General features: G+C 45.8%; 3 protein-coding genes across 9 annotated transcripts in view; 1 reads left to right on the plus strand and 2 right to left on the minus strand.

The window, feature by feature from the left end:
- The window catches only part of CNBD2 (cyclic nucleotide binding domain containing 2), a 59,710-nt gene extending 39,141 nt beyond the window's left edge, over positions 1–20,569 (minus strand). For all 3 annotated transcript variants that reach the window (XM_060030875.2, XM_060030874.2, XM_060030876.2), the window contains exons 1-4: positions 20,176–20,569; positions 17,774–17,827; positions 3,787–3,924; positions 1,105–1,158 (exon numbers count right to left, since the gene is read on the minus strand). In XM_060030875.2, the coding sequence (XP_059886858.1) occupies positions 1,105–1,158; positions 3,787–3,924; positions 17,774–17,827; positions 20,176–20,379 (450 nt within the window). In that variant the 5' untranslated portion in view covers positions 20,380–20,569. The remainder of the gene's footprint in view (positions 1–1,104; positions 1,159–3,786; positions 3,925–17,773; positions 17,828–20,175) is intronic.
- SCAND1 (SCAN domain containing 1) lies at positions 20,532–21,500 on the plus strand. The gene has a single exon (XM_060030877.2). It carries the CDS (start codon positions 20,714–20,716, stop codon positions 21,251–21,253), a length of 540 nt encoding a protein of 179 aa, XP_059886860.1. The 5' UTR covers positions 20,532–20,713; the 3' UTR covers positions 21,254–21,500.
- A 1,698-nt stretch (positions 21,501–23,198) lies between these two features.
- Positions 23,199–26,976, minus strand: part of PHF20 (PHD finger protein 20) — a 133,092-nt gene continuing 129,314 nt past the window's right edge. For all 5 annotated transcript variants that reach the window (XM_069541474.1, XM_069541473.1, XM_060030879.1 and 2 more), the window contains one exon: positions 23,199–25,729. In XM_069541474.1, coding sequence (XP_069397575.1) covers positions 25,587–25,729 — 143 coding nt within the window. In that variant the 3' untranslated portion in view covers positions 23,199–25,586. The remainder of the gene's footprint in view (positions 25,730–26,976) is intronic.

Consider the following 26,976-nt stretch of genomic DNA (forward strand, 5'->3'; position numbering starts at 1 on the left):
GCCAGTGATAACTCATTCAAAAGGCAGAGAGGCCTTGCCTATATGATGGACTTTTCCTCTGTACTCGCCTCTCTCCTTCTGTTGCTACGCACAGAATTGCCTCCATCTCCAGAGCTCTGTGGCTCTCAGAGAGACCCCTAGTTTCTCCTGTCTGAAGGGTGAAACTTGGGTAACCTTCAGGGCACAGTGTCAGACACTAGCTGGTCTCGAAAACTGAAGAAAACTCAGAATTTGGAGGACTTTACTGTGCTTCATATATAATGCGGCATGAGAAATTAGTATGCCCAGGGGAGGCAGTCAGCAGAAGCCACACCTTGGTTCCAAAGGAGAAGGAGGCAGCAGCGTGGCACAGGTGGTCCTGGTACCAGTTATAAAGCTCTGTTCGCCCTGCTTTTCCTAGAGAAAACCCAGCATGGCTGCTCCAGGCCAGGGTCAAGTCAGGTCTACATTGGTGAGAACTTCAGATCTTCCCTATAAATAAGGAAGCCCCTTTAAAATTTAAATTAAATTTTAAATTTTAATTTAATATCCAGGATTTGGTGGGGAGAAGCCAGGAAGATAATAATGCTTGAAATTCGGAGAACAAATCACACAGTGCAAATGACATGAAAGCATTCCCTTCTCAGAGTGGCCACCTGAGCACAGGTGAGAGACAGATGTGCCCAGCATCTATCAGAAAGTTTCGGGCAGAGCCAGAATTCAGACACAGGCCAGTGCTTTTCCCACCACCCTGATTATTTCTCTTCTGTCTGGGGCTCTCACATCCTCTCCTTTGCCTTCTACGGTTTTCCCACTGGTCCAAGCACAGGCGATCTCCCGTGCTGGTTCTGCTCAGCTATAAAGCAACAATGGGTTTGGGGGTTGGCTGGGTGGTGGTGGGGGGAAGGCTCACAGTCTTGGGATGCCAGAACTGAAAGGGATCACCAAGATCAGCTATTTTATAGGTGAGGAAACTAAGTGGCTAGCTCAGGGTGGCACACTGGGTTGGTGGCAGAACCTGGTCTGAACCCAGCTATCCTGATACCCAGCCCAGGGCTTCTTTCAGGCTATGATGCAAGAAAAAAAAAAAATCCCAGCAGCAAGGTCAGAGCTGTCTATACATACCGACTCTCCAATGAAGTCCATAGTATCAAATGTGATTCGGCCTTGTTTCTTTTTCTGGGGGGAAAAAAAAGGAAGGGGGGCTGAGAAGAGGAAGGAGAATCAGCAAGACTGTTTCTAGAATTTTGCACTGAAACCCTTCTGTGTACCTGGGCCACTGTGGTAGGCAGGAAGCCTTGGGAAACCTCCTACCAGCTGGGCCTCTCATGTCCACCTCCGCTCAAAAGCCCCAGCTCCACACAAGACTTGGGCCCAGCATTGACAATGTATTATTATGGAGGCAGAGAAAGACAGGGGTGGGGAGAGGGAAAGGAGAATAAAGAGAAGAAGGATGGAGAGAGAAAAGGAAGAGAGAAAAGAAGCAAAAAAAAAAAAGGAAAGTATAGAGAAAAGAAAGAGGGATAAAGAGGAAGGAACAAATAAAGCCAACCTTCATTAAGTGCCTATAATGAGCCAGGCATGGCTTATCGTTTTGTTTTTTTTTTTGCGGTACGCGGGCCTCTCACTGTTGTGGCCTCTCCCGTTGCAGAGCACAGGCTCCGGACGCGCAGGTTCAGCGGCCATGGCTCACGGGCCCAGCCACTCCGCGGCATGTGCGATCCTCCCGGACCAGGGCACGAACCCGTGTCCCCTGCATCGGCAGGCGGACTCTCAACCACTGCGCCACCAGGGAAGCCCGGCATGGCTTATCTTATTCCATTTCATCATCAGGACAAAGCAGGTACTACTGAGCAGCTCCACTGAGGACCTGAAGTGGGTGAAGGAAGTTGCCCAAAAATCACACAGTGAGGAAATGGTCCTCATCTGAAGGATGGCCAGGAAGAAGAGGTCTTAGGGATGAACTAATTCAACCCTGTTTCCTAACAGATGCAGAGAGGATGTGGAAAGGGTAGAGAAAGGGGCAGAGAGAGAGGAAAAAGATATGTAGGGGGGAGTAGCAGGGGAGGAAAGGGACAAACAAGGCCCTGAACAGCATCCTGGGGCAAACCAGGACCCCCATTCATCTCTCTGGGCACACCTCACATCCTTCCCCAGAGCCCACTCGGTTCCCTGTCCCCTCCCTCCATTTATAGTTTATACATCCATGTGGTGCTTCTCAGAGAGGCCAATGAAAGAAAGACGTGATGTTCAGAAAGATCTGGATTCACATACTCCACTGAAAACCAGTCTACGGCTCTCTCTGCCCGACACTATGCCCCAACCCCCCGGCTCCCTGCCCGGAAGCCATATGACCCCCATAGGCTGTCCCTGAGAAGCTCTGCTCCGCTCAAGGCCATCCTGACAAAGCAGGATGTTGTTAGGTTTAGCCTCACACTCCCGTGATGACAAGCCTGACTCTGGTCTTCAGCTTCCAGCTGCCCAGGCACCAACCTAGGTCTCCTGGTAACCACAGACTCCTGGTCTCCAGGGCCCTTCGCTTCACCACTGCGTGACACCCTGAGTCAGAAGGTCCCTCCTGAGGTTACGAGGCTCCTGCTCCAACCCTTCTCATCTCACGGCCCAATAACAGGGCAGAATCTGGCTGCAGATTTGTTTGGTTTGGCCACCAAAATGCCTTAAAAATATATGAATTTGAATGTCTTTAGATGGGGCAAGCCCTTCCCCTCAAGCTGCCCCCAGGTGCCTACTCCCTGCTTCGTCTTAAACTCAGCCACATATACACAGTTACATTAGCTGCTGGTCCCTTAGAAACCAACCTAAGACACCTTCCTTTCCCCATCACCACCCCTCCACGCCCCTCTCCTTGGCTGCTAGGCTTCAGAAACCATTCTGGGAAATATTTTCGAGGCAATCGCTGGATGCAGTGGGGAGGCGCGGCTGGCACAATAGGAATCTGGGCAGGGTTTGTCTAGTTATTGGCTGGGGAAACTTTGGAGCCCTGGATAGTAATGAAGACACCCTTGGGGACCCAGAACAAGTTAACAGAAGGGTGATCAACTTTTCTGAGCCAAAAAGGGGCTCAGGATCTACCACTGGGATAAAATATTTGAAATTGGGACCTTCCAGAAAATCTAGAAAGCAAGGTCACCAGAGAGGCCCTGCAAATGTTCCCTTCTTGTCTAGGTGGGGGGGGGACAGGAAAGAAGGCAGAGAAGATGAACAGTTGGTAGGTATTCGGGAAATCCTGGCTCCATTGTGGCTCCTGGATTTCTTCTGGCTGTTTTGATCACCCTTGGAATGGAGATGGCTTCTTCCCCACTCTTGATGTTTCTCTCTACGTGAAGGGAGTTGTACTAGCAGAACACTACTAGCCCCTCTCCTTTCACACTGGGAAGGAGTGACTTAAACTCTTTGGTGAATTTGGAAGGAGAAACCGGGCATGATCATCCCCTTCTCCATCCCTCCAAGCCCACATTCTGCTCTGCCCTTCCCTGCTGTGAGTGTAGGGCAGGAGACCCTGCTACTGCAGTGAATGCCTGCCTTGGTCCAGCACTGCCTGTGACTAGGGTCGTCGATAAGGCTGTCCAACTCTGGGATTTAGTATTAGGTAACCCTCTGGCTTAATGACACCCGTCAGCTTCTCCAATATAAGTTTTGTCATTAATAAAAGTGACAGCTCAGTCTCCCATCTGCTTTACCCTTTGTCTTCTCTCTCAGTTGATTCAGAACTTGGGCTGGGAAGTGAGGTGCTATTTATTCGACCCCTTTAAACTGTGTATAAACCTGCTAAGCCCAGCAGCTTACATCCCAGAAAGAGAAGATAGGGTGCTTTCTGTGAGCAGTCTCAATGATCTGATATTCCCGAAGTCCCCTGAGGCCTTGGCGGAACATTCTACACACTCGGTTCATCCTAATGATATCCATGGTGAGCTGGTACAGCCCCTGTGGAAACAAAACAAACAAGATCTGTGGAAACCATCTGTTTTCAACAGTCAACAGCAGGCTGGATAGTGTGAACAAGGTGAAATGTAATAGGATTAAATGCAGTGTTGTTGCTGGAACCATAGTTACATCTTTAGGAAGTTTTCAAGCCTGTTGAAATCATATTGGTAGCTTGAAATTGGCCATGGTGGGAGTACTTATGCCACAGAAACTGGCAACTACTACAAATGGGGGCATATCCCTCCCCAGGAGCCTATTAAAGCATTCACCAGCACAGCTTTAGTTAACTGTGAAGTCCTTCACTTGGGTCCAGAAAATAATGTGCACAAGTAACGGCACGCCATGAGGGGTGATGTAAAGAGCCTGCATGATGGAATCAGATGCATCTGAGGGAAGAATGGGCAGAGAGATGCAACAATGCTGGCTTTGAAGGCAGAGAAAGGGCAATGAGTCAAGGAATGTGGTGGTCTGTAGAAGACAGAAAGTCAAGGAAATGAATTCTTCCCTCCACCCTCGAGAAAGGAACACAGCCCTGCTAACACCTGGATTTGAACCCGTGCCAGACTTCTAGCCTCCAGAAGATAATGTGTGTTTGTTTGTTTGTTTGTTTTAATTTATTTTTTGGCCATGCCGTGCAGCATGCAAGATATTAATTCCCCAACCAGGGATCGAACCTGTGTCCCCTGCACTGGAAGCACGGAGTCTCAACCACTGGACCATCAGAGAAGTCCCAGTGTGTGCTGTTTTAAGCCACTAAATTGTGGTACAGCAGTCAAAAGAAAACTAATATAACACCTAATCCAAGATAAGCCATCCTATCTTTTCCCTGGGAATTTGGAATTGGAGCTGAGAACAAATCAGCCTCTCCATCCCAATATGAATTGAGGAGTAAGGGCAGTCACCCTCCACCTGCCAAGTAAATAGAAGGGACAGGGAAACAAGTTCAACACCAAAGAGACAAATCCAGAATGTAAAACAATCTACAAGTCAGCTAACCCAGTTTCTTCAAAAAGTCAGTTGCAAGGGCTTCCCTGGTGGTGCAGTGGTTAAGAATCCGCCTGCCAAAGCAGGCGACACAGGTTTGAGCCCTGGTCTGGGAAGATCCCACATGCCGCGGAGCAACTAAGCCTGTGCACCACAACTACTGAGCCTGAGCTCTAGAGCCCACGTGCCACAACTACTGAAGCCTGCACACCTAGAGCCCGTGCTCCGCCACAAGAGAAGCCATGGCAATGAGAAGCCCGCGTGCTGCAACGAAGAGTAGCCCCCACTCGCTGCAGCTAGAGAAAGCCCGCGCACAGCAACGAAGACCCAACACAGCCAAAAATAAATAAGAAATAAATAAATAAATTTATTTAAAATAAAGGTCAGTTGCATGAGGAAAAAAACAAAGTGAGGGGGCTGTTCTAGACTAATACTCAAGAGACATACAAACAGGGCTTCCCTGGTGGCGCAGTTGTTGGGAATACACCTGCCAATGCAGGGGACATGGGTTTGAGCCCTAGTCTGGGAAGATCCCACATGCCGTGGAAAAACTAAGCCCGTGCACCACAACTACTGAGCCTGCACTCTAGAGCCCGCTAGCCACAACTACTGAGCCTGCACACCTAGAGCCTGTGCTCCACAAGAGAAGTCACCACAATGAGAAGCCCACGCACCACAATGAAGAGCAGCTCTCGCTCGCCGCAACTAGAGAAAGCCCACGCACAACAACAAAGACCCAATACAGCCAAATAAATAAATTTATTTTTAAAAAAAGAGAGACATGGGCTTCCCTGGTGGCGCAGTGGTTGAGAGTCCGCCTGCCGATGCAGGGGACACGGGTTCGTGCCCCAGTCTGGGAAGATCCTACATGCTGCGGAGCGGCTGGGCCCGTGAGCCATGGCCGCTGAGCCTGCGCGTCCAGAGCCTGTGCTCCGCAACGGGAGAGGCCACAACAGTGAGAGGTCTGCATACCGCAAAAAAAAAAAAAAAAGAGAGACATACAAACAAATGGAAAATATGAACCTTGATTGGCTCCTGGTTCATAATAACAAGCTGTAAAAGACGTTTTAGGAACAAATAAGAAAAATACATCAGGTAGAGTCACGGGACTGGACATGGCACTAGAGTGTGTCAATGGGGGTAAAGCTCACACAATTTTGAGTGGAAAAAAGGTGAAATGAGATGCCATTTATGACACCATTTTTTAAAATGTGCCGCATACTGCAGGTTCTTATGGATACACACAGATATAATAAAAATTTTAAAATATAGACAGGAAGGGTACCTATCAATCTCAGGAAAGTTGTTGCCAGTGAGGAGAAAGGGAGTGAGATGGTGAGGTGCTCTACCTGTAACTATAATATTTTTTAAAAATTACATATCTAAAGGAAATATGGGGAAAAGCTTTATTAATAAAATTAATATTTATTGAATACAATTTGCCATTATCAGGTTCTATTCTAAGCCTATTATATGTATTGACTTATTTAATCCTCAATAACAAATCAGTGCAGTAGGTACTGCTATCATCACCCTTTACAGAAGAGAAAACAGGCACAGCAAATCAAGTAACTTGCCTAATACTAATATTAGCCGCACGACTAATAGGTGATAGGGATTTAAACCCAGGAAGTCTGGCTCCAGAGTCCTTAAGTTTAACCTATTACTCTACCCTGATGCTGGGCCTTATTCTCTCTGACTCTCCTAATAGCAAGAAGGGTGAGTACAGAGCAGTCCTCAGGGGCTCAAAGTGTAGCCAATGCCAAGGGCAGAGTAGGCTACAGGGCAGGGGTCAGAATTCAGTCCTTCCTTTGTGACTCCAAAAGGTACAGGGTGGCCACGTTTATCCGAGGCCGCCTCCTCCACCTGCCTCTCCTTTCCTGAAAGTACCTGTTTGTTCAGTCTTCCACTATTCCCTCCCGGGGTCCTTGACACTCCTCACCAATTCCTTCTTCAGGATCTGCCAGGAATGGGACACCATATATCTCTTCATGGTTCCTGAGCTGGCAAATGGCACAACAGCCCCTTTGCTTTTCAAGGGTAGGACCACAAGTCTTTCCCCAAGAATCCAGTTATACTAGAAACAAAGTGTCCCTCAGTGGCAAGGTAAGAGCTCCTCTCCATTCCTTATCCCCAACCAACAGTGGCTGGAAGCCTCGTTCTAACAAATCTATTCTCAGAACCTCCTTATGTCACACTGGAAGAGTCTGGAAGGAAGAGAGGGCAGTGGGAAGTAACTGGAATCTGGGAATCTAACGTTTAGTGCACACTCAGAGGTATTATCTTAGTTAATCCTCACAACTATTATAAGGTGAGGGACTTCACACCCACTCCCTGCATGCGGCTAAGGCTCAAAGTAGCTAAATGACTGCCAGAGTCACAGGGCGAGCTTAAAGAGAGTAGGAGGCTTCTGGGCTTGGCGTGAGGACATCCAAAACCTCAGCCTGGGGACCACTCTGAGGCTTCGAAATTGGAGATGAGCCTGGAGTGTAGGTGCCTGGCACTATCCTATAAACCTTGTTAAACCAGCAAATCAGGAACACTCAGCAAACTGGAAGTCCTCAACCAAACGGGGTGCCAAGTGTTAAAAGATATTTGGTGACTGGAACTCAAGGACTCTGAGGTCCTTCCAAAAGTGAAGCATATCGGTTATAAAGTACTTTTTTCTACTAGATCAAAGATGGCAGCTGAAAATCCCATCTTGCTCTTGTACTAGAATCCTCAGTGAAAAACTGTGATTTCAAGTTACCGCCTGATGTGTCATTCTTATCCAGCTAAGCCCCCCCAGACTGATAGCCAAGGAAGGGTACTGAATACAGTGAGGACAGCTGGACAGCTGGGAAGAAATATTCAGGCTCTAAATTGCTAAATTCAAAGGCCACCAGTCCTGGGATGAGACACTAATCACTTACAGAGGTGAGAAGAGATAGAACTGGTTTTTCCCCCCTTACCTGGAGAAAAGATGTAAAGAACTCAAGAAGAAACAGGAAGAAAATGTTTCAGAAAAAGAGAGTAAGAGAGAGAAGCAGTGTGGTTGCCTCCCCAACCCCAGACCTAGACTTGAGGAAGAAAATCTAAGAAGATCCCCTACTACAAATGTTTAGAGGGTTTCAGAGAGAAATGACTACTGGACATGGGGAAAGCCAAAGAGACAGTAGGACGTAGATATGGACAGGGGGGTGTCCCACCAGTCCCCTAAGTTGCCCCTGAGTTGCCTCAGGATCCAAGTGACATGGAGAGGACCAGGCTAATGAGGGGCATTAGAGGATGCCGGTAGGTAGAACAAAAACCTGATGGAACCTCAAAAGTAGACACTCCCAACTTCATCTGTCGCCAGCTGTGGTCGTCTCACTAGAATAAAGCTATAAAGATACATGAAGAAAGGGCAGGGCTTGTTCAGGGAGCATAAAATGTGGCTGGAAAGTGAGACGCCTAGGAGGTATGGCAGGAAGTGGGGTTAAACTGGCAGAGGCCACGAACCAGCCACCCATGGGCCAAACTGAGTTTGCAGACTGCTTTATTTGACCTACATGGTGTTTTGGTTAACATATTGTGAAAACTTAACTTCTTTATCTTTAGTTGGGGAATGGGCTCTTCAATTCACCAAAGTCCTCACCTCACACAACCGTGTTACCTGTGAGCATGTTACCTATTTGCAACCCCTGGTACAGGATCTATATGGCCTCTTTCAGGTCTAAAATCCTCTGACTATAATCAGGGGTTGCAAAATGGTAGTCTACAGGCCATATCTAGCCTGCTGGCAAGTTCTGACAGAGTTTTCAAAAAATTTTGAATTAGTTGTCAACACTTAAATACTGGGATTTTATGAGTCATTTTCTAGGAAAAAATAATTTACCAAAGTGACCCAAATAGAAAACATCTAATAGACTAATTTTCATAGGAGAAATAGAGAAAGTTGTAAAAGAGCTTTCTCACCACCACTACCACCAAAAAAGAAAAGAGTACCAGGTCCTGAAGTTTTCACAGGCAATGTCCAATAATCCTGATGTTTCTTAAACTATTCCAGAGCATAAGAAGAAGGAAAACTATCAAATTCTATTTATTAAGCAAGGAGAATACTGATACTTAAACCTGATAAAGGTAGCATGAAAAGAGAAAGCTAGAGATTCATTTCACTTACGAATATTGTTTTAAAAATCTTAAATAAAATATTAAGCTAATGAAATTCAATAGCACACTTTAAAATAGCATATCATTCCAGGAATGCAAGGATGGTCAATAGAGAATGCGTAAATATGATGTATCATGTTAGATGACTAAGGAGAAGAATCATCTGCTCTTCTTCATACATTAAAAACAATTTTTGAGAGAGGCACACACATTAACGAACATGTCATTCTTGTTGGCATTTGGGGCTCCAATGGGCTTAGCATGCCTCTGTTAGGGAGGAAGAAATTTTCCTCTTCTGTACCCTTTTAGGTTCTTCTGGCTGGTCTAAGAATTAAATTGACATGAGACAGATTAACAGGAGAAAATCAAACAAAAGTTTAATAACATGTATACTTGGGAGAGACCTGGGAAAACTGAGTAATTTGCCAAAATGGCCAAAATCCCCACCTTAAATTTCAGCTTCTTCAGCTAAAAACGAAAGAGCATGTCGGGGGTTGTGGTTTGGGACTTCAAAGGAGAGGAAGGCAATTCTACTTGGAGATAGAAAAAAACAAATATTTGGTAAACAAATGTTTCCTGGGTCATGCAGAGACAATGGGACACACAACGGACTCTGATCACTAAGGTCCTGCACGTTTCCCCCACCACACTCAGCTCATATTCTCTGCAGGTATCTCTGGCATTAGCTCTATTCCAGGCCCTTAATCTAAATTCTCTAGGTAGCTAAGGGGGAGGTAAAAACAAAGACTTCTTGAGGTTTCTGTTTCTTAAAAATAATCAGGTTAAATTAATCTTAATGCCAAAGAGACACATTTTGGGGTGGGAAATTTTGCTCCCCTACCCCTCAGGGCTGTCCCATTGGTTGAGGGCTGCTCCTAAGGGCATTCACTTGCCAGCATTTCTGGGCTGAGCAATCCAGTGGCAGAACAAGCTCTCTGGCAAAGGTGTTCAGAGTAGGAACCCGTCGTGTCAATGAAGAAACGGCAAATGCCGAGAAGACACAGAGGGTTCAAGTCAATAGAGAAGGCCTGGGACTGAGGTCTCAGGGGAAGAGAGCTGGCAGCGCTCTGAGTCCTCCAGAGAGGGTCATGCACCTTGAAGGCAGAACCAACAACACCTTCTGTTGAACACTGGGACTGTGATGTAAGGGCTGGCTCTGGGAGCCTCCGTGGTACCACTGGCACCAAGGAGAAGCAGGGAATGGACCAGGGAAACACACAGACATGCCATCTTTGCAACGCTGCAGCTGCCAAGCTCCATCTGCCGGGAAGAGGAAAAAACTAAAACGATTCACTCACACAAAACCCTTGTCCTAAGGAGCTTTGCTAATGACCTTAAAGGACTTCCTGCCAGCCTGGAACTCTACTCTAGTGCCCTCTCCATGCAGAACTCCAACAAATAGCTTGACCAGGAAGAACTCACTTCACTTGAAGGGGAGTTATAGTAAAAAAATAAATAGCACCGGACCTATATAAATATATTACAGAAAAGTGGGAGGGGGGAGGCAGGGAACAAGGAAAACAAATATTAGATAAAAGGCACTCACCAAAAAAAACACAAAAATTAACATGAAACAGATGATAATCATGAACAGCAAAGGACTCAAAGGGCTTAATGAATTTTAAAGCAAGAGATCAAAGCAAGGATGCTATAGTTCAAAGAAGAGATGATGAAGCAACTGGAGGAGATGGCACTGGCAGAGCTCAGGAAAGAAAGTATTAAAAAAACAACAACAACACATCAGAAGTGAAGGTAATTTCAGAAACATCAACAAGGAAGTGAGCCTTGCTGAATACAGAGGATAAGATTGCAAAAAGCAAGTGAAGGAGCTGGAAATGAACAATTAAAAGGGAACCAAGAAATAATATAGCTAACAAGTATGGAGACACAGACGGCAAGAAAGTGGGAGGGTTAAGCACATGGGTTTCTTCAACTTTTATAGCTGTAAATCTTAAGATACCTTTTAAATCTGATAAACCTAGAAACATGTCTAAGCACATTTAAAGATATAAAGGGAACTAACAATAATAATTAAAACTGGATAGGAAAGGATGAAGAAAAGCAGAAGTATAACAATTATCTTTTTTTTTTAAAGGTCAGTGTGAACTTTCTAATTTATTTTATTTATTTATTTACTTGTTTATTTATTTTGGTTGCATTGGGTCTTTGTTTCTGCACGCGGGCTTTCTCTAGTTGCGGCGAGCAGGGGCTACTCTTCGTTGTGGTGCACAGGCTTCTCATTGCGGTGGCTTCTCTTGTTGTGGAATGAGGGCTCTAGGGCACACAGGCTTCAGTAGTTGTGACGTGCCGGCTCAGTAGTTGTGGCACACAGGCTTAGGTGCTCCGCGGCATGTGGGATCTTCCCAGACAAGGGATTGAACCCGTGTCCCCTGCACTGGTGGGCGGATTCTTAACCACTGCACCACCAGGGAAGTCCTAATTACTCTTTTTTTGACTTTTGAATTTTGTACTATCTATCTGTCTATCTATATGTATATACATCTCACCTATTCAAATGACTGAATCAGTTTTTAAGTAATAAAACAAAATCAGTGCAGTACAATAAGGAACACAGAGCTACTGGTAGAGCACCACAGTAAAAACAGGTTCATTGAAACTGGGAACTAGGAGGGTTGCAACTGAATAGAAATCAGTGAAAGGAGAAAAAGGCAAAAAGATGATGAAGTATCTAGGCTACTGAATTTATACTAGTTTATCAAGAATGAGACTTACTAAAGAGTTAGTTACAAACATAATTACATACAGACGGTCAGATTGAGCACCCTAGACCAGTTATCTTCTTCAGTTCATCAAAACATCGAAAGATAAAACAGACCTTCATCCCAAGATCAAACATATGTGATAAAAAAGGTTATCAAAAAGAAGTTAATAGTAGAGACCAGAGCAAGCCTCTTAGACTTCATAATAAAAAATTAAACATACACACACACACACACACACACACACACACACAAATGGAACAGCCTGGGGCTTTTTATCCAAACCACCTCATTAGCAAGAGGAACCTGCTTCCTCTTCACCATGAGCACAGCTGGCCCCCTGGAATGATGTATGCAGTATGTGGTGTGTGTAAATGAAATTATAGGATTACCAAATCTGTTGAAAATCTGAATTTCTTGATCACTGGTAACTTATTTAAAAATTTTCTATTTAACATCTCACATTTTAAAAAATAATGCAAAATAACAAGTGTTGGCAAGGATGAGGAGAAATTGGAACCCATGTGCATTGTTGGTGGGGATGTAAAATGGTGGAGCTGCTGTGGAAAACATAAGGTGGTTCCTCAAAAAATTAAACATAGAATTACCATATGATCCAGCAATTCCACTTCTGGGTATGTAAGAAGATAGGGTAGGGGGTCCCCAGAGAAAGAGAACCAGACATAGCTTTCTTGACATAAGAGTCGTCATTTTTGACCTAAGACATTTTGTGATCTAAGCCTGGCCACAGGCTTGTCCTTGAACAGGTCTCAGTATTAGGCACAAGATGTAACAATAGCAAAGATTATAAATCAGTTGTAAAGATTCCCAATTCTGTTTCAGTGGTAAAGATTGGCCTGAAACGCTCTACCATTACATCAACTGGAACCTAAGGGATGATGATGTTGACCTTTTCTGACCCTTTAGTGACTTCAATCAACTAAAGCTTGGACTCTATTGACCGCTCAAACCCCTTCAAGAATATGCATGTGCCCCTGGTTTAAAACTTGCCCGATTTTGGTGTTTGGGGAGACACTGCTTTGGGAAAGATCCCCAGTGGTCTCCTTACTTACTGTAAGTAATAATAAATCCTTCCTTCTCCGGATTTTCGGCTTGGTTGTGTCTTTTGGCTCGATACTCACCAAGAGGTGAACCCAGTTTTTCGGGTAACAAGTATATACTCAAAGAAATTGACCGCAGGGACTCAAAAGAGATTTCTGTACACCATGGTCCATAGCAGCTTTATAAACAATAGTCAAAAGAGAGAAACAGGGATTTCCCTGGTGGCACAGTGGTTAAGAATCCACCTGCCAGTGCAGGGAACACGGGTTCGAGCCCTGGTCCGGGAAGATCCCACATGCCACGGAGCAGCTAAGCCCATGTGCCACGACTACTGAGCCTGCGCTCTAGAGCCCCTGAGCCATAACTACTGAAGCCCGTGCACCTAGAGCCCGTGCTCCACAACAGAAGAAGTCACCGCAATGAGAAGCCCGTGCACCGCAACAAAGAGTAGCCCTCGCTCACTGCAACTAGAGAAAAGACCAGGTGCAGCAACGATGATCCAACGCAGCCAAAAATAAATAAATAAATAAATTTATTTGGAAAAAAACAAAAACGAAAGGGAGAAACAACCCAAATGTCCATTGACAAATGAACAGATAAACAAACAAAATGTGCCATATATATAGTGGAAAATTGGCCTTAAAAAGGAAGGAAATTTTGATACAGGCTACAATGTGGATGGACCTTGAAAATATTAACTAAAATAAGACACAAAAGCACAAATATTGTATGAGGTACCTACAAGAGTCAAATTCATAGAGACAGTAGAATGGTGGTTACCAGGGCCTGGAAGAAGGCAGGAGTGGGGAGTCATTGTTTAATGGGTTCAGAGCTTCAGCTGGAGAAGATGAAAATGTGCTGGAGATGAATGGTAGTGACAGTTACAGGACAACGTCAATGTACTTAATGTCACTGAACTGTACACTTAAAGATGGTTAAAATGGTAAATTGTTTTTGTGTATTTTACCACAATTGTTTTTTAAGTTTTAAAAAAAAAGTATGTTGCTGACACAGGGGGGAAGGGGGCAGGGCACAACCTTGAAAAGAATGACACAGCTGTTGAGGATACGACAAAAACTGTTTAGAACCAATTAAGCCTAAGATGGCGGAAGATTCAACTTCCACTAGACCTTGAGCCTCATTATACACTCATTGTATTACATTAGTGTATGCTAAATGACACACCCACAGGCACCATGACAGTTCTAAGGCTAACCATAAAAGGCCAAAAAGTGGGCAGTGGCCCAATTCCTGGAAATCCCCACCCCTTCCCCAAAATAGTCGGAATAATCCTCCCATTTGTTAGCCTATGAAATTACCCAGCCCATAAAAACTAACCACCGCATATTTCTGGGCCACTCTTACCTTCTGAGACGGCCCACACTCTGTGGAGTGTTTCTCCCAGGGCCTCTCTCGCCTTTTAAGACGAACTGCATTCTGCCTATGGAATGTGTGTCTCTGCTTTCACTTTACAATGGCTCGCTCTTGAATTCTTTCCTGTGCGAGGCCAAGGACCCTCACTTGGTGGCCTGTCCCAGGAACTCACCCAAGACCTGGGACGTGACCATCCTCTTGTACCCCATTTTCCTGCTACATCTTTACAAATGAAGAGGACAAAGGTGGTCTTCTCCCCGTCCTCATTTTTCCTTTGATTATAAAAATGTAGCCCACTTAATTCTTGGGGCAGATCCCTCTTCCCTGCCCACTTGTATCCTTCACAGGCATCCTATATTAATAAATCTACTTCCTGCCTATCACTTTGCCTCTTATTGAATTCCTTCTGCGCTGAGACGTAAAGAACCTGAGCTTCATTATGTTCTGAGCCCAGGTGTGCGGTTTCAGCTGGGAGACTGTGGGTTCGAGTACCCTCCTAAGCCAGAGATTGTGGGTCAAGTCCCATCTGAGGTGCAACTGGGTGTGAATCCCATCTAAGGTGTGAGGTTTCGAGGTATGGTTTCATTCCCCGTCCCCCACCCTTCCTGAATGATTCTGTTTAGAAGCCATTAGTTGAGGCCAGGCATAGCAGGCATCTGTCTGGGGGTAGAGGGAGGCTGTGGTGGGGTAGCACAAGGTGCTGGAGCCCTGAGCAGGGTGAGGGGACTGGGGTGAGGGCATGGTGGTGGGGGACAGGGTTAGTGTGCAACAACAGGAGACTGGTTACATTCAGGAGGGCCGGTCAAAGAAGACCGTGAGAGCCAGGTTTCTCTCTGTCAAAGAAGGGAATTAAATGTATAGAAAGAGAGAAAACTAGGATAAACCCTGTGGTGTTGGACTGGAGTTGAATGTGTTGGTGTGAACTCATGGATTTCAATATATATAGATAGGTGTAGAAATAAACAGATATAAATGTACGTGCACTTACCGTATATACATACATATATACCCTCCCTCTGTCCATGAGACAGCCTAGGAGCAGTGACCATTCCAACAGCAATGAACAAACCCACTGCCCAAATCTTGGTTTCTAAACACCATTCTCCACTAAAAGAACAAGGGTTTCTTGGAGAAATGACTGAATCCTGAGCTGAGACAGAGAAGGTACAAGATATGCTAGAAAGTAAGAAAATACTCAAAAAATGATGGAGATGTATCAGAAGGACACAGAAGTCAGCCTGAAGGGGCTCCCACTGGTCAAATCTGAGATAATTTGAGTATCAGAATAAATAATGAATTCCAGTAGCAACCAAGATGGAGTAATCCCATTACAGCCTCTCTCCCTCATCCGTTACAACTAAAAACTCTGGACAAAATACAAACAGCAACCAACTTCAGAATCTGAAAAGCAAATAATGCCAAGTGGATTTTGGGAGTGAGGGTAGTAAAAACTTGAAGAAACAACCCCAGCAGGGCTGAGTTTCCTGGTTTAATGAAGGACACAAGTTACTAAACAAAATTCAATTGTATTTTTATATACTATCAAACAATTAAAAATCAAAAAATTTTAAACAATACCATTTATAGTAGCACTAAAAACATGAAATACTTAGGTATAACAAAATATGTGCAGGCTCTGTATGCTGAAAATTATAAAACATTGATGTAAGAAGTTAAAGAACATCTAAATAATACCAGACCTGGTACTAGTTCTTTTTTTCTTTTTAAATTAATTAATTAATTTATTTTTGGCTGCACTGGGTCTTCGTTGCTGCATGTGGACTTTTCTCTAGCTGCGGTGAATGGGGACTACTCTTCATTGCGGTGCGCGGGCTTCTCATTGCGATGGCTTCTCTTGTTGCGGAGCACGGGCTCTAGGCACACGGGCTTCAATAGTTGTGGCATGCGGGCTCAGTAGTTGTGGCTCACAGGCTCTAGAGCACAGGCTCAGTAGTTGTGGTGCATGGGCTTGGTTGCTCCACTGCATGTGGGATCTTCCTGGACCAGGGCTCGAACCCGTGTCTCCTGCATTGGCAGGCGGATTCTTAACCACTGCGCCATCAGGGAAGCCCTGGTACTAGTTCTTTTACATATATTCTCTCATTGACTCCTCAGAGCCATTCTGTGTGGTAGTTATTATCCCCAGGCTCAGGAAGCGTATACGACTTACCTAAGGCCATATTATAAAAGAATTCATAGCAAGTTTATTTGTGATAGCCCCAAATTGGAAATAACTCAAATGTCCTTCAGTGGGTGACTGGTTAAATACACCATGGTACATCCACACCATGGATTATGACTCAGCAATAAAAATGAACAAACTATTGATACACACAAAAACCTGGAAGAATCTCCAGGGAATTATTCTGAGTAAAAAAAAAAGCCAATCCCCAAAAGTTACATACTAAATGATCCCATTTATACAACGTTTTTGAAATGAAAAAAATTAAAGAGATGGAGAATAGATTAGTGTTACCTGCGGTTGGGGATACAGCGTATGGGAAAGGAATGGGTGTAATTATAAAGCAGCAGCATGAGGGACGTTTGTGATGATCAAACATCTCTAGGTATTTATGGTGGTAACATTGCACTAATCTACACGTGACAGAATTGCATAGGCCTATATACATACACAAATAGTGCATATAAAACTGGTGAAAACTGAATAAACTCTGTGGATTACATCAATGTCAATTCCCTGGTTTTGATATTGCACTACAGTTATGTTACCACTGGGGAAAACTAAGTGAAGTCTGCACTCTTTTTGCAATTTTCTGTGCATCTATGATTATTTCCAAATAAAAAGCTTTTTAAAAAAAAGTATCGGGGCTTCCCTGGTGGCGCAGTGGTTGAGAGTCCGCCTGCCGATGCAGGGGACACGGGTTCGTGCCCCGGTCCGGGAGGATCCCACATGCCGCGGAGCGGCTGGGCCCGTGAGCCATGGCCACTGAGCCTGCGCGTCCGGAGCCCGTGCTCCGCAACGGGAGAGGCCACAACAGTGAGAGGCCCGCGTACCGAAAACAAAAAAGAAAAAAAGTGTCTAGGCTTCTGTTCCACAACCCCCAACAGTGTGCCATCAAAAGACAACAAAACCTCTGTCTGAAAGAGTCTGGAAATCATTACTGGAGCTCTCCTTTCACAGGCATGGTCTGCAATCCACTGCTTGTCCTCTTTAATCAACATTTACTGGGCTTCCCTGGTGGCGCAGTGGTTGAGAGTCTGTCTGCCAATGCAGGGGACATGGGTTCGTGCCCCGGTCCGGGAGGATCCTACATGCCACAGAGCGTCTGGGCCCGTGAGCCATGGCCGCTGAGCCTGCGCGTCCGGAGCCTGTGCTCCGCAACGGGAGAGGCCACAACAGTGAGAGGCCCGTGTACCGCAAAAAAAAAAAAAAAAAAAAAAATTTACTGAGTGTCAGCTGGGAGTCAGGACTTGTGTCGGAAGCTAAGTGATATGAGATGAATGAATTATCATGCATTCCCATGGGAGCTCCCAACTAGTGCTAATAAAAATGTCTAATATGATAAAAGCATTGGACTAGGAAGTCAAAAGAATTTTGTCCTCCTGGAAACACTTACTAGGTTTTTGATTTTCGACCAATCCTTTGCCTCTTGGTATCTTGATTTCTTAACCTGCAAAATTCAGAATAGAATGCACGTAAATATATATTTTAAACTTAACCTGAGTCCTCCGGATGGGTTCAAGGCTATCTGAAATTACCTGAAATTGTATGCAGAAGTATGTAAGTGCATCCTTCTTCTAGGAAGAGGTATTATTTTTTTAAAAATAGATTTTGGGGGCTTATAACTGAAACTGATTTTGGATTTAATCTCTGAGGTCCCTTCCATTCTAACATTCGACAATTCTAGTAGAACTCTAAGATGTCTCCTTCTATCTCCAATGTTCTGTGATTCCAATAGGGATGGAAGAAACGGGCTAGAGCTCTAACACTCGTGATTCCCAGTACCACAAGAGTTCGTTCCCTTCTGCAAGAGGACGATTCAATTTTTCAACATGGAATTCTAGGCTCTTTATGATTTAACCTCTAATTGACCTTCCAACCTCAGCTCTTATCCCTTCCCCAGACCTCACCTCAGCCTGCAGTTTCCACAAAGCTTTGTTCCCATTCACTCTGTGCCTTGGTACAGACAGTGCCTTCTACCTGGAATGTCCCTAACTCGACCCTTTTTCTTCTTGAGTCTAGGCTTAAAGGTCCCCTCCTGAGTGAAGACTTCCAGGACCCCTCATCCTTCTTCAGAGTTTGGTGGGCTCCCTTAGCCCTGGATACCGACTGCCTATTACCACACAGGAAATAGGACTGTTGGTTCACTCAGGGCAGCAAACCCAACTGCCAAGAGGCCTGGCAGAGGAAGGAAAGGTTTGAAGCTGGTAGGTATGACAAACTCTAGGCCCCTGTTTTCCCATCTTTGAAAAGAAAATAGGGAAAAATATTGGCTCTAAGGAAAACGACAACCTGAGAGCAATAGTAAATGAACTCTTCTGAATGTTAATGTAACATGAAACAACATGCTATTTCAGAGAATAGGGAATGGTGGGTGGGGACTGAACCTCACTGGAACAGAGTATCTGTCTAAAGGAAGGAGACTCAGCTCCAGCTAATTGTTAACTGGCAGGAATGTGGGTGGGTCCGGTGCATCCAGCTTGTCCACTTTTTCAAGAAAAACTGGAAATCCAGATTTGCACGTGAACTCTCAATTTTTACATATTACTAACTAAAAACATTAAAGACCCATTGTGATGACTTTCAAGGTTTTCAGGCTGTGGAAACTGTTCTGTGAGGATCTACTTCAACCCATTTACAAGAGCACATCCTATGGGGGAGGCAAGTTTTACATCAGGGCCACTGGTGTGCTGATGGCTGTTAAAGAGGCCCACTCATTCTGCATAGAAATCAAAGGTACTGCAAGGGTTATACAGAATCTTCATAAGAGACCCCTGTCTCTCCCTTAGTTTCCCAGTCTGTAAAATACATACAAAACATATTTGTGAGCCAGTTGTCAAAAAGAATATCACTTACCAAAGGGCTGTCAGAGCTACATGCTTTTACCTGCATCATCTCACTGAATTCTCATAACTACTAATTAGGTTTTTACTTAATGAAGACAAACAATTGAAAATGTTTTACTTAATGAAGCAATTTACTTAATGAAGTAAAGCCCTTTCTTTCCAAAGTCTTCACTATTTAATCCTCTCCGCAACTCTGGCCTAAGGCAAATAAACCCTTCGGAGATTCCCCCAAGGCAGCCTGACTCCAATAGGGTGGCACAGTTTTACCGTTCAACGAATGTATAATGAAAACCATATACGTAATGTAAAATTTTCTAGTAGCCACATTTAAAAGTAAATGACACACGTGAAATTAATTTTAATTATATATTTTATTTGACCCAATATATGCAAAATACTACCAATCCAACATGTAACCAATATAAAAAATTACTGAGATATTTTACATTTTTTTTTCATACTAAGTCCTGGCTGTACTTAACATTACATCACAACCCAATTCCCACTAGCCACATGTCAAGGGCTCAGTAAGCATATGGGGCTAGTGGCCACTATATGAGGCTACGCATTTAGTCTATTTAGGAATCCTGAAATTAAAAGCAAAACCCAGAGCCACCTGTCCCTTGGTTTCAGAGGCCACGCCAAAAAGCAAAATCGTAATGGCAAAAAGTTCTTGAGCATTTACTTTGTGCCATAAAAAGGGCAACTTTTACTACGTGTGTTGCAGATCTTACACACGTTATCTTGTGTCATCCCCGCCACAAGGCGGGTGTACTGCCCTCCTCTTTTGAGTGAGCGAGAGAACTTTCTCGAGTTGGGCCCTCCTCCAGCCCCCGACCGCCGTCCCGCTCCCGCCACCCGCCGGGCGCCAGCCCCCGGGAGCCATTGGTTCGCCATCATCCTAATCAGGGTCAAGTAAGGAGGCGCGCACGCAGGGGCAGACTTAGGTCACCTGCAAGCCGAACCGATCTAGGCGGAGAGGGACCCTTCTGGGCCCCTTCTCCTTAGGCTTGGGCTTCCGCTTGGGCTTGGGCTTGAGCGGCGGCTCCGGCACCGACTCCTCCTCTGACCCCTCCTCCGGCTCCTCCTCCGACTCTTCGACTTCTCCTTCTCCTAGAACTGGTGCTCGTAGGCGCCACCAGCCGGAGCCAGCCATTGCACGCTTCGACTGGTCGGCCGGCTGGCGGTAGCCACAGCCTCCTGCCGGGACTCAGGAACGCGAGAGGGCGCCGCTTCCGGGAGCCCGGACTCAGCTTCCGGACGCTCGCGCGCCGAGCTCACCATAGAGAAGCCAGCCTGGACGCCCACTTCCGGCCGTCCCAGGCGCTTTGCTGGCGCTGGTAGGCTGGGGGCCCCCACCGCCCCTCTCCCTCAGGGTCGCGCGGGCTCCGCCCTTTAACGGAAACGTCTCCCTCTTCACCCTGCACCCTAGCAGACGCTGTGCTGCGCCCACAGCTGCCGGACAAAGGGTGACGTCCAGAGTTGGAGTCATGGCGGCAAGTGAGCCGAGCTTGGCAGTAACCGAGAGCCTCGCGCCGCTGTCGGGGAAAGAGGAAGGGGCCGGCTTGAGCTCAGGCCCGGAGCGTAATTCTACGGGCTCCTCCTCGACTCCTGAGACCCCACCGCCTGCCCCCGAATCGTCCAGCCTCAACGCCGCGGTCCCCGAAGCGAATCCTACGTTTCCCGCGGCGGCCGCCGCCGCCCTGGAGCTGCCCCTCGGGCCCGCACCCCTGGCCTCCGCGCCGTTTGCCGAAGCCGCTCCGCGATCCCCCCCAGGCCCTGGCGGCTCCCGGCCCGGCCCGGAGACGTTCCGCCAGCGATTCCGGCAGTTCCGCTACCAGGACGCGGCAGGCCCTCGGGAGGCGTTCCGACAGCTGCGGGAGCTCTCCCGCCAGTGGCTGCGGCCCGACATCCGTACGAAGGAGCAGATCGTGGAGATGCTGGTGCAGGAGCAGCTGCTCGCCATCCTGCCTGAGGCAACGCGGGCCCGGCGGCTTCGCCGCCGCACGGACGTGCGCATCACCGGCTGAGCGGCAGAGCTGCGGGCGGCCCGGCCCGGGCGCTCTCTGGACTAGAGCCGTGATCAGATCCGAGGCCCTGAGCCTGGCTCCCCATTACGCGTTAATGAAAAATGAGTTTTGGCAGTTCCTGCAGTCTTCGTGTGTCCTTTTCGTTCGTCCTTTATCGTGCTTATTTTCCCGAACCTATTTCCAACCTCCTTTCTGGCTGGTGGCGAACCAAGTTGGGAGTCCATGAGAATAAAGCCTTTGTTTCTCATTCACGTGGCCATCGTTGGCTTTTGTGGGATCATTATGTGTTGGTTAGGCCTGGGCCGCCACATCTGGGAAATTTTTTTCCTGCGCATTCCCCAGCGTCGCACTTGGGTTTCCTTTGTTTTGTGGAGTCTATGTAATGAGGGCTCCAGCAGCCTGTGTTCCATCGTCGCCCCTACCTCTCACTAGTTAGAATTTGAGCTTGTTTTCCTAAGAGAACAGATGACAGTGTTCTGTTGTCTTGTAGATGGCGGTGGGTCGTGCCGGCAAATAGCTGGCTCTACTAGGTGCTTATTTAACTGCCTACTGCTATACCAATGCTGCCACCAGCTTGCTCCATCAGCCTGCCCTTTGGGCACAGACTTCCCCAAAGGCCCAAGTTATAGGGCTATTTTAGTAAGTGTTTAGTGCCGGTGTTTACAGAGATAGGCTAGTTCTTGTTTGTGAGCTCTGGTTTAAGCCTCTATACTCACCTTTCTTACCAAATTTTAAGGCTCTTGAAAGATTTAAGGAGCATATCTGGTGTGAACTAATGGATTGCTACTCACTTTAATGTCTCTCCAACTGCCTCCCTCAACTTTTTTAATAAGCATAATTGTTTAGGAAGGGAAGAAGCAATGTGGCAAGAACAGGGAAGCTCTGCAGTATAAGCTTAGAGCCTAGTCCATTCCTTGAGTCTTACGCACACCCAGGAAGGAGCTGATTGGGGTTCATAGGCCGTTTGGCTTGCCCTCAGAAGGGTCCTAATTGCAGTGGGTGCCATCTTTTAATATAGGGAAGGCCAGACCTATTTTCCCTGCACTGCTTTCAACAATCAAAAATTGAATAGTCCTGCAGCTCACATCACAAAGCATGAGCCAGACTGGGCTAGAGGGTGGTGTGGGGCATTTTACTTTTGAATATTAAAGACACTTAAATGAATTCAAAAGTATTTTGCATATGTCCTTGGGATTTTGGATTTAAGCCTGCAGCTGCCTCCCTGCAGAAGATACGTCTACTAAGAATGTAAAAGCAGACTTCCTTTAAAAGGTAATGTTTATAGAAAATTAATGCACATTAAAAACAGGGTAGATGGGACTTCCCTGGTGGTGTAGTGGTTAATGAGAATCTGCCTGCCAATTCAGGAGAGACAGGTTCAAGCCCTGGTCCTGGAAGATCCCACATGCCACGGAGCAACTAAGCCCGTGTGCCACAGCTACTGAGCCTGCACTCTGGAGCCCGCGAGCCATAACTACTGAGCCTGTGTGCCACAACTACTGAAGCCTGCATGCCTAGAGCCCATGCTCTGCAACAAGAGAAGCCACTGCAATGAGAAGCCCGTGCACCGCAACAAAGAGGAGCCCCCGCTCACCACAACTAGAGAAAGCCTGCACACAGCAACGAAGACCCAATGCAGCTAAAAATAAATATAAAAAGAAAAATAAATTTATTAAAAAAAAAAATAGGGTAGGGCTTCCCTGGTGGTGCAGTGGCTGAGAGTCCGCCTGCCAATGCAGGGGACACGGGTTCGTGCCCTGGTCCGGGAAGATCCCACATGCCGCGGGGCGGCTGGGCCAGTGAGCCATGGCCGCTGAGCCTGTGCGTCCGGAGCCTGTGCTCCGCAACGGGAGAGGCCGCAACAGTGAGAGGCCTGCATACCGCAAAAAAAAAAAAAAAAAAAGGGTAGATAACTATAACAAATGACTGAAACGTAGCAACAAAAACCTGTTTTATTTTTTCCAAATACAGATACAGAAGTTTGCATGTTTTGCAAATATTGCTTCAAAGCAACATTTCTATATACAGCGCCTTCTGTTCTAATAGCGCGTAAACATAGATATGTATCCACAGTGCAATGTTGGCTCATCAAGGGTCCACCTTGCATACACTCATCACTTAAACAAAATGATTAGTCAAACCAGAACTGTTTTTGTCAAGGCAATTTTTTTAATAGGTGGATAGTTTTTCTCAAAAGAAAACTTAGGTAGTGTACATATTTCTAAATGGTAACAGTAATATTTGCAAATAACAGTTTCCAGTGCTCCAGCCTGGGGTTAATTCAACTTGACCCAGGAATTGGGGATGGAGCCCCTCAACATGGCTTTGAATTAGGGAAGCACACTGGGGTTATCAGAACTTGGAGTCACCCCCTGCTTCCCTAAGGACAAAGGTCACAATGAGTGAAATGGGATTATTTCCTTTACAAAAAGCATACAGTAAACTCAATAACGGCCACTTGGCAAAATTAGGGTAACTCAGTTTCTTCTTTCATCTTGAAAAAGACATGAGATTGACTCCCTTAAAGTTACAGCTTCCCCAGAAGTTACGCTCAAATGTGTTTTCAGGAAAGAAAAATCAGTAATCTAATAAGTCACCATACCTCACAGTTGTGGCTACAGAAAATCATCCTGTTTCTTCCCCTTTCAGACAAGCTTCACACAGTTCTTATCATGTGGCCGTCTGATAAATTATGCAAAACACAGATGCCATGCATACTCCTTGAGCGTTTCTTCCCGCACCAGAAACACCAACATTAGCAATGGGAAACAACCTCTTACAGAGGACTTGTGTCAGCTTTATTACAGATGTCATAGCCACATGTATTCCCTCTGATGGATGAGCTACAGCAGGTCAACTTGTCCTAAATTCATTTTATATCAAATGGTGAGTTAAATTACTAGACAAAGCATACCTTGAAACAGATCTTGGTACAGAGGGCTTTGTGACCGCAATGACCTGTACCTTAAAGCCTAACCATCCCAAAGGTCACCGGAGATACTGTCATTGCTATTGAGATATTGGCTACTTCACGTTTACATAGTAAATATTTGCAGCATATAACATTACAGATTCATAAACCCATAATTAACTTGTGAGTGTTAATGGATAGATGTGCTTTGATTTTTGCCTTTAGTGATAGGAAAACTAAATGGTAAAATGGGTCACTCCTCAAAGCATGGAACATTTTCTTTAACTTTGCCTAGTAAGGAAAAACAAAACAATTACACGTGGAACCGTAACCTGGAAGAGTAACAAATATTGTCTCAGAAGGTACAAACTGTACCTGGACCTTAAGCAGCATAATCACCTTGATCTCACAAAATAATACGAACAGGAAATTTAAAGTGTTAAAGTATATTAAAACAATTCTGAAAATGCCAACTACTGAACATATACCCTTCGGGGAAGGAGAAAAGCGGCAGCAGATGTAGAATCTGGTTTGTTTACAACAATACAAAGTAAGGTAATTCCCCACACCACATTCTTTGTAACAAATCTTTACAGTGAGAGTTCAAATTTGGGGGAACCATTTTTGGGACATTAAATAGAACTGGTAAGCTGTCAAGAAGTGGGTAGAAAATGCTGTCCTTTGGGTTCCAGACCCTGCCTGCTTCAGTTTGGAATTCCTCCTAGATTCTTATTACAGTGAGATTCTAGTTCTTCCACAGGCTGTATGGGTTCTGCTACAAAAGACACAACCCAGCCAATTCTGGGGTGAAAGCATACAAAACTTGTCCCCGGTACCATGAAGTCATGCAAGAGAGGTGGTGAGAAAGTGAAGAGTTCTAAGAAGACAGGGCGGCCAAGGCCTCTGCTCCTTCCCAACCTCCACAGAACGGTGAAGTCACGACATTCCCACGAAGCTGGAAAAACGAAAATGATGCCTGCTGCCTAAATTCATGCCAGGCAGAAAACCAGAAGGCTTGGCATGTGCCCCAACCTGACAGAAAAGTCAATTAAATAAGCTGCAAGTTGAATTTACAACTGTTTCCGACTAAACTTTTTTGGCTCTCATTCCATTTATCATCAGTGGCACGATTTCAAGTGAAGTTTGTGCAAAAAGACTCACTCTCCATTCAACAATGTGCACAGAAGAAGGGAATCCCAAGAGTCTATTTGCTACCTTCTTGGTAGGCTTCGAGATCAGAGTGCCCTCCCTTCCAGCAGCCAAAACGGCCTCTTTGTCCAAGTCCATCACACCCCTGCCCAGATCCCTGAAGTCAGTCGGTGTCACGTGCATTCGGCATGCTAGGTTTATTTATTTAAATATGTGAAGCTCCTCCTGCAGGTGCCCCAGGATTGTGCCCCCATTAGTGTGGGGTGCCCAGTTTCATGTTGAGCAGCAGAGTGCGATCTGTTGCACCTTGCCCAGGTCCGTCAGCAGCTGCTTGATGCAATGCTTGAGCTGCGGAAGCCTGGCCAGAGGCTCTGGGGGCTCCAGCTCCCCAGTGTAGTCCAGCCAGCTCTCCAACACTGTAGGCAGAAGAGAGAGGACCCGGTGAGTTCTCAACACTTGCTCTGCAAGAATTTCAGCACTTTATCCCACCTAACCACTCATGGGGGGCGGGGAGGGAGGGCCATTTCAGGCAACACTGCCTCATCACCCTCTCTGCAAAGTATTACTCCTAGGACAAAGCTCAAATGCTGTAGAGCAGTGCAGTCCAACAGAACTTTCTGCAATGACGGAAATGGGCTATGTCTGTGTTGTCTAATATAGCCACTAGCCATATGTAGCTACTGAGTACTGAAAACGTGGCTAGTGCAACTGAGGAACTGAATTTAAATTTTATTCCATTTTAATTAATTTAAATAGCCACACATAGCTAGTGACTACTGCATTCGTGCAGCTCTATAGTCTAGCCGGCTTGGAAGGACCCACCTTTCTCAGTGTTACCGCCCCATCTTTATAAGGCTTTCCCATGTTGAAAATCAGAGAGCCTGGTGTTTTAGCCTTCTGTGAAGAAAAATTAGAATCTAAAGGGACTTGAAATGGTCTATTTTTGTCTCCATAAATTCTGATCTGCTTCATATTGATTCCTATCATCAGTAGCACAGAACACTCTGATTTTATTTTCTAAGTACTTAATGTAAAATGTCCAGATACTAACAAACTTGACTACAATTAGTTCAATATCTAAAAAGCTGTCTTGCTTCTGAGAGCAGAAATTTCTCTATAGGAAGATATTTGTTCTTCCCCAAGCCACTCCCTTAAGCTCTGGCATTTGCGGAAGGGCCATTCTGGAGCCCTGCACCTCTGACAAGAGCCAGCCCCTCCAGGTAGGCCCTGTGCTTACCCCGGCCTGCCCGTAGCCTTTCTAGTCTGTGCACCAACCTCTACTGAGCACCATCTGGACCCTGGAGCCAGAGTGCAGAAAGAGGAAGACCATGCAGTGCCTGTTCCTCAAGAAGCCTGCAGCCTCATACACAATCCTCTGCCCTCCTCAGACCAGCCCTCCATCTTCCTTCCCACCTTTCTAAATCCTTTGTTCCCTGCAAGTTACTTCTCAGGGAAGCCTTCCCCAACTCTACAATCTGAATCTGGTCCCTGTGTCACAGGTGCTATGCTATCACTTGCTCCCCTTTGGAGCACTTATCCTGGTTTATAATTAAACATAACGGGTTGATTTAATTAATATCTGTCTCTAACATAAGATCAAGCTCCATGAGAGCAGAGGCAGAGTCTGCCTTACTCACCATTATATCCCTAACACTCAACTATG

The sequence above is a fragment of the Delphinus delphis genome, chromosome 15 (genome assembly GCF_949987515.2).
Source record: "Delphinus delphis chromosome 15, mDelDel1.2, whole genome shotgun sequence".
NCBI classification, from domain to species: Eukaryota; Metazoa; Chordata; class Mammalia; order Artiodactyla; family Delphinidae; genus Delphinus; species Delphinus delphis.

Bases quoted from the DNA above. Each gene is read 5' to 3' on its own strand.
- SCAND1 (XM_060030877.2), top strand. From the start codon at position 20,714: ATGGCGGCAAGTGAGCCGAGCTTGGCAGTAACCGAGAGCCTCGCGCCG.